Genomic DNA, 7,823 nt, shown 5'->3' on the forward strand with positions numbered 1-7,823 from the left:
AAACGAGGCCATTGCCGAGCCCCGCCTCGCGCCGCGGAGGCGGGGGCGTTCGCGGGCGGGTCGGACCAAATTCGGGTCGAACCTTTTCGCCTGGGCCCGACACGTCGGGCCTACCGTATTTTGGCCCATAAGAAGGCATTTACGTTTCGGGCCGGAGCAAACTGCACCATCGAGCGGGTCCGGAGCGGATTTTTATGGATTTGGAATCTTGTGCCTGACCTGCCGACTTCAACGTCACATCGTACGAATAATTTAAAAATATTTTTTTTAAATAATCGCTTCTATTTATATAAATGGATAAATGAAAAAATACTTTCATTGTTCGTGAAAATGTTTATATACGAATTGTTTTTGATAATAAAGCATTTTCCATCAAATAATTATTTCCAGTAATATAAACGATTGTTTTGAGAAAAATATTTTCAATCTTTCGTGAAACAAATGAATAGTTATTCTATCTCAACGCTTGACAAGATGTGAATCGGGAACTACACTCAATGATTCAAAGATTTAATTTTATGCCTCATGCAAGGTTTCTTTATCTTTGAAATTCTAAAGTTAACCATACTTATATCGATAAATTTCACGAGCAACTGACACTGAAATCCGTTTTCCTTGACATATTGGATATCTACATCCACACAAAAATTAGGTTGAGAAAATCGCTCTCGATTTATGGGTTTTGTCATTCGCCAGTATATAAGATGAGACCTTATAATAGGGGTGATTAATTCCTGAACAATTGGTTCCTACTTAGACCGATGTCCCCTAAAATCAAATCGACCGACTGATTTAGTTCAATCTAGTTCCCGAATGGGCCAATAGAATGGGTGGCATGTTCATTTTTATTTTTTTAAAATTTGATTTGTCGTTAATGTTCAAGACAAAATTAAAGATGCTCTTGATAATCAAGGCATTTCTATATTTAGTAAGGTACATGTAATATTGTAGGTTTCATGGAGATTTGTCCGATTTGTGGCAAAATTTGGTTGAAGTGAGCAATAACTATTGTGTTTTGATATATTATTGTCATCTTACTCACATATTTGAGTGAAATGGAATTCATGCGACTTGTTCTTGTCTATATGCATGAGTGAAGTGTAAAATGAGAAATGAATTAGGATTTTTTTCATAACTTTTCAAGAAATAAAAAAATAAAAATAGTCTTATCCAGATGTTTTGAGGGAGCGGTTCATACCTAAAACTAGAAATCATACCGAAATTCACCAAAGGAATTATGAACTAGACAGGTACCCAAAAGTCGGCTAACATGATCCAATTCAAGCAGTTTCTTTTCCTCACTCTTACCTTAAAGTCGGGGAGATTGGAGGTGACCCACAAAGCGAGATCGAATTTTGCGCCTTTTCATATTCAGTGATAACCCTGTCTTCGCGACCAAAATGTTGGGTGAGCAAATAGCAAATAGCAAATCCTGGTGAAGGGTTAAGCGTTTCATTTGAGCATTGATTAGCAGAAGAAACGCTTCGGAGTCGCTGTCCAGGTCTTCTCATGATCTTCAATTTTATTGGCCGACAAGGCTGTTTTAGGGCTCGTCCCTTCCTGTACAGCCCATGACAAGACTTTAATCCCATAGTACAGACAAGTCAGGGTAACCCATATTCAATAAATGCTAATCAAGGTGAGTTTTTTTTTTTTTTTTAAGGTTAATATCTTAAAAAATCTCAATTTAATATATAAATAACAAATTTATTCCAATTTTTGGCCATCACAAACTCTATAATAGCACATAATTTTTTTACCACAAAAAAAAACTTATACTAATATATTTATGACAGTCTTGTCCTCCACTAATTTCTATCAAATTGGACAATGTTACCAAAAGCCATAAACCTATATATGTGACAAGAACTATAAAATCTCAAACTAATACAATCCATATTATTAAAGTCATTGATTTTAATGAAAATTAATTAATGATAAATTTGTCACAAATTTATCAGATATGGATTTTCAATAGCAAAAAAATCAATTTATGATAAATTTATTACACATATATCAGTTTGAGATTTTTCGTGATATTATCATTTTTTCCATAAAATGAATAACTTGAAAAATATTTTTCAAAAATTATCATTTGAATCGTTTGCAAAAATGAATAAATGGAAAAAAAAAATTTATCATCCACGAAATAAATATAAAATACTATCAATGACGACAACAATTTTTATTAACTTATTATTTCAAGTGATACAAATAATCATCTATTAAAAACTATTTTTAATCATTTATTTTTTGCGAAATAAATGAAGGCTAAAAGCAAAAAAAAATCAAAGCTCTACTTGTTAAGCAAATGCGGAATGTTTTTATTTTTTTAATTTTGATTAAAGAAAATAGTTTGTGAAAAATTGCAAACTTACTTTATATGAGTTCTTAACAAATATCTAGGGGCACTTCTCATTAAAACCTTTGAAAGAAGTGCCCGTTTTAAAAAAGAACATATTTTGTTAGATTTGAATTTAGAAATTACTCTTTCAACAAGTCTCCATTGTATGAGTTCGTCATATATCTTTGATCAGTTTATTCCAAATAATGATCACATTTCAAAGGTTTTCCATTTAATAATTAAAAAGGAAGAGTGTTTTAATACAGGTTACATAAAAATCCTTTTTTAAGGTTTAATATCCTCAAAAATCTCAAATTTTAGGTCTAGAGAAAACTCACTAAACTGAATATGCAATTGTTCGAAGTGGTTTTTACTTTTTTTCTACATTTTGTGGAATTTTTCTTTGATTTTTATTTAATTGAAAATTCCTGAAATTTTTATAAAATAAGTAAATGTCGATATATAGAATCATATTCTATTTATAATAATAATCTCTTAGAATTCATGTAATTTTTTTTTTAAAGATTTTGAAGGGCCTACCTAGTAAAAGTTAGAACTAGGTACAAAGTTTCCCCAGACAAGCAATGAATGATTTGAAACGACGCAATGCCCCACAATTTGGGATATGACAAGGTGCTGCGCCTCCCACAGAGTTCTGCAAGAATTTATGGGCCGGGCACAGAGGACAAGAAGAATTAATGATGGAATATTCACCGGATACTCGTAATAAAAAAAAAAAAAGGCAGCTTTGTGTCGTGTCGGTGCTTGCCTAAAGTGGTAATTCTCCTGAACATTTTGATAAATCTTCAATGAGATTTCGAAACGGCTAAAAGGGTGAATTAATCTACACTTGATTATTCTCATATACATATAAAACGTAAAACATAAGCTTTTTCCAAGGAACTTGTGATAGAATATTAAATATTAAATTACGTCTTCACGTAATAACTTCATCTTTTGAAATAATTGATGACGATTTTACAAAATTTCATGAGATACCAAAGTAAAATGACTATAATTTCATATTTTTCTAATAAAATATTTTCACTTTTAATACTAGCCTTTTTGGTCGGATACTTTTAATATTAGTTAAAAAAAAAACCAGAAAAAAAAAATGAGAGGAAGTTATATATTATTAATGGCACACCTTTAACCATCACTGCTTACGATGATCGCCATGAGCACCATCGTCATACCGCCGCCGCCGTCAGGAACATCTTTCTCTCAAAAGCTCTCGACATAGATCTCGTCGCTCGTGTGGCGAAGCAAAGCTCAACACGATTGCGTCAAGCTCCACCTCGTCCCTATCGAGGAGCTGATCAACCACGAAAATACGGTCAAATGGTACAATCTCGTGAGCAAGATGACAGATCGGGTCATCGAACAAGACAGCGGATCCGCGTCCATGCCCAATTAAGGATTTTGCTGAGAAAATTACTGTTTCAGTGGTTACCCGAGCAACAAAGAAAGAGAGATTCCCATGTGTTTTCTTTTCATTTGTTTTTCTTTTTTCCCCTTTTAATAGATTTTCTTAACCAATAACTTTTATTTTAAGCAAGGGGAATAGAATATAGGATGTATGAATAACCTCCGGTATAAATTATTACATATATTTATAATTATTTATGAGAACCGAATCACATACGAAATGAAACCTAAAAATGAGGTTTGAAGAAAATAGATACATTACATGTATGTAACTCGAGCATTTCTTAATCCAATTTGTACAAGCATAGTTAGTGAAATAGTTGTCTTACATTGTTAAATTCTTCTTGTACGAGATATAAAGCTTTTCGAAGCAACTAATATTAAACTTCAATATGAATATTCAATATTCAAAGTATAAAAGAATTGGCATACGTATTGCCCATAAAGACGTTAGACAACTAATCTAGAAAAAAAAAAAAACTAACAATTTTTTCAAAATTAATCGCGTTCATCAAGTATCTCGGAGGTGCTTATCAACATGATAATTCAAGAGGCCATGGTTAAATTATTCCACCAACTTTGGCCGTCCCTTTTACTTCTGATGGACGGAGGATTTCTTCTCTCCTTCAAATTGAATGGAGGCGACGAGTCCAAACCAACTACCGAGTACCGACCCGGTGAATTGAAGAAACTCCTCTTCTGGTGGCCTCCATAAATGGACCCCGTCCGCACGAGGTCCTCTCGGGTCTATATAGCAGCGCCCTCCCGACCACGGCATGCAACATTCCAAATCCCGCCCCTCCATCGCTCTCTTCTCTAAGGCTCCAAGCTCGTCCCCTGCCTTGGCACGCAGTGGAAGTCAGCACCGCAAGGCCGTCTCGGGTTCAGCCATGGCTACCAAGCTTCCCCTCTCCTCTCTCTTCCTTCTCCTCGTCCTTCTCCTCTCAGGTAAAAAACCGGATACCCTTACTCGCTTGAAAAAGTGTTATGTGCATGTGACCCGTCACGCCACGTGGCGGTGATAGCATGGCATGACCAGCATTCTAATCAATTAGGTTACATCGCGTGTCATTGTCACACAAAATTGTTAGTTTAGACCTGGATCAGGGGCACAAGTCAATGCGGTCTGGTCACCGAGTCTTACTAAAAAGAAAGGGATAAGTGTATTGGAAATCCTAAAATTTGTCATGAAAATGTAATTAAGTCTTAAAATTTTCAAAAAGTGCAATTAAGTCATAAAACTTGTCACAAAGTGTAATTAAGTTCTAAAACTTTCAAAAAGTGTAATCAAGTCCTAAAACTTATCAAATGGTTCGATTTAAATCCTTCCATTGATTGCACTTTTTGAAATTTTTAAGATTCGGTTGCACTTTCTAGACAAGTTTTAAAACTCTATTGAACATTTTGAAAGTTTTAGAACTTGATTGAACTTTCGTGATAAATTTTAGAACTTAATTGCACTTTTTGAAAATTTTAAAATTCAAATGCATTTTCATAATCAATTTTATAACTTCTAATACACTTATCCCAAAAAGAAAACTTAACACTCTTGTTATGTAATCAGTCATGTTCATCACATTAAATACAGACCAAGTCTGTGCCATATAATCTTCCCGTTACACCTAATCCAAGCGTGGCCGCATGTTGACCGGACTTTAAAAGTTTGCTTCCAATGCCTCGTCATGTTCAAATCATGGCGAGAATTCGCTCGAAAAGCCATATTATTACACCACGAGCCTCAGTGGTGCTGAAAATCGTGGCAAAACTTGACCCTCTAGGAAAATTTGCCATGTCTTTCTGACTTTCCATTTCTGATTTCCTTGTAGTCGCGTGGATGCCGCCCATGGCAAGCGCGAATCCGAGGACTTGCTCCGTCGAACTGGACTCGAACGGCTGCACGCCCCAGGACTGCGTTGCAAGGTGCGCCGCCCAATACAGTGGGATCGGCGAATGCGCTCATCAGGAGTACGTGAGTAGCTACCACTGCGTTTGCCTCTACGCTTGCCTCTGAAGTGGCTCCCTTTCGTTTCTCTCTGCCTCTCCCGCTTCCTAGACTCTATGAAGCCATCAGTCATCAGGAGAGGAGAGGGAGAACTCAAAAAACTGATTTGGAATGCAAGTCTGCACTTGCAGAGTACCTTCAGTTCAGAATAAGAATGTGTTTAAATTGTTCTTTTGTTTCGAAGAGAGTAAGTGTAACTTGCACTTGGCTTTAGTTTGCTCATGCTTATTAATAAGCTCGTGTTCAAATCACAATATCTCCTGCTTGAGTTAACTTTTCGGAGGCTGCAATTGCCATCTTGCAAATGGAGTTTGTCTTCCACAATACTCGGGACAAAATGAAACAATGTGTATATGTGGAGAAGAGCAAAATAAGACAAACTCTGTGATAGCCATTTTTGTACATGTGCTTTCCAGATAAAAAAATATATAAATTGAACATAGTAAAGTAAGAAATTAAAAGATTTCGTTGCAATTGTTTGTTTGAAAATTTCATGAAAGGATAACCTTATGTTCTTCTCTTCATCAGAACAAGAGGATCGTTATATTCAGTACTAAACTTGTTGAAGAGATGAAATATAACTGATCTTTTTGAATTAGAAGTTTAATCAATCATCAGAAGAGGAGTTAGGCAAAAAATTAGGATACATCTTGGGAAATAAAACTTTCATCAAAGAGAAGCAGATGAAATGCTTTCATAAAAATTCTCATAGAATCAAAAATAACGTTTTCATCATGTAAATAATAGGCCGTTAAGAAAATAGTTAGCGATTATCAATTAAGCGAGTCGGGTTACCAATTCTCGCTCCACATTTTCAGCTTAGGTTACTTAATCAATAGACTCAGCTAAAGGTTCCAAAATTACCTTATAACATCGATAAGAATTCATTCAAACTTGTAGCTAATCATGACACACGATAATAAGAGTGTAGGTTTTTAGTTCAGTGTAAAGCCTCCCCCATTGGCAGTCGGATGTCAGTAAGAATTTATATGCGTTACTAGAGTGAGGAGTGAACAAATGTATCATTGAGGCAAGTACAAGTGAACGAGAGTCGGGAAAGAAGATCGAACGCCGACCCAAGAAGAGACCCCTTTCGAGCTATCATCCGGACCAACAATGCTCAAGCAATGATGAAGATTCTGAGATTGAGCTAACATTCAAAGCAACCGATAATTCAGCGAGCAGTCTAATGAGAGAGAGAGAGAGTAAATGAGTCACCAAATCATTGGTCTGGCCAGCACCCCCTTCAAAGCATTTATCGATACAGCGTAAAGCATTTATTAGTCAAGGATGAGTAGGAACCGCCCGCAACAAATGTGACTGGCCAGCACCCCCATCAAACTCTGCGTCGACAGTGTACGTATCTGAGGCTTCCCGAGGCTGCTGGGGCGTCCATTAAAAGCTGTGGTGTCGCGCTCCCTTTCGCCTTCTTTGCAGAGAGAGAGACTGGCGCGGAGATGAGACTGGCGCGGCTTGCGATGGCGAATCAATCGCGTTGAAAGCGGCATGCGAAGCCCCAAAAGCGACAGTGGAAGCAATAGGGGCGACTTTTGAAATGAACAAAGGCACAAGGGACCTGGGGATGTACAAACCCTTCACTTAAAAGAATAAGAATTAATACCTTAAAAAATCTCAAACTGGTACACTTGTGATAAATTTACCCAAAATTATTTTTTTGACCACAAAAAACTCAAAACTGGTATGTTTTTGACAAATTTACCCTAAACTGGTACATTTGTGACAAATTTGTCCTCTGTTAGTTTTCGTTAAGTTAAATAATACATGACAATTGACTGGTATATTAATTTGAGATTTTATACTTCGTTTATCATAGTTTACAATTTTTGTGAATTTTTTGTGGTATTAATCCAATTTAGCGAATGGTATAATTGTCATAAATTCACCAGTTTGGGGTTTTTTAATGATTGAATAAATTAGTTCGGGGTAAATTTGTCATAAATGTACAAGTTTAGGGTTTTTTTATGGTCAATCGGGGTAAATTTGTCACAGGTGTACCAGTTTGGGATTTTTTATAGTCAAAAAAATAAT

The 7,823-nt window shown here is 35.9% G+C and overlaps 1 protein-coding gene across 1 annotated transcript; it reads left to right on the plus strand.

Moving 5' to 3' along the window:
- The first annotated feature begins 4,508 nt into the window (after positions 1-4,508).
- LOC104425509 (putative defensin-like protein 157) lies at positions 4,509-6,098 on the plus strand. The gene is made up of 2 exons (XM_010038208.3): positions 4,509-4,720; positions 5,599-6,098. The coding sequence occupies exons 1-2, from the start codon at positions 4,549-4,551 to the stop codon at positions 5,781-5,783; spliced, it is 357 nt and encodes a 118-aa protein (XP_010036510.2). The 5' UTR covers positions 4,509-4,548; the 3' UTR covers positions 5,784-6,098.
- Positions 6,099-7,823: the final 1,725 nt, after the last annotated feature.

This window comes from Eucalyptus grandis, chromosome 11, assembly GCF_016545825.1.
Source record: "Eucalyptus grandis isolate ANBG69807.140 chromosome 11, ASM1654582v1, whole genome shotgun sequence".
NCBI lineage: Eukaryota > Viridiplantae > Streptophyta > Magnoliopsida > Myrtales > Myrtaceae > Eucalyptus > Eucalyptus grandis.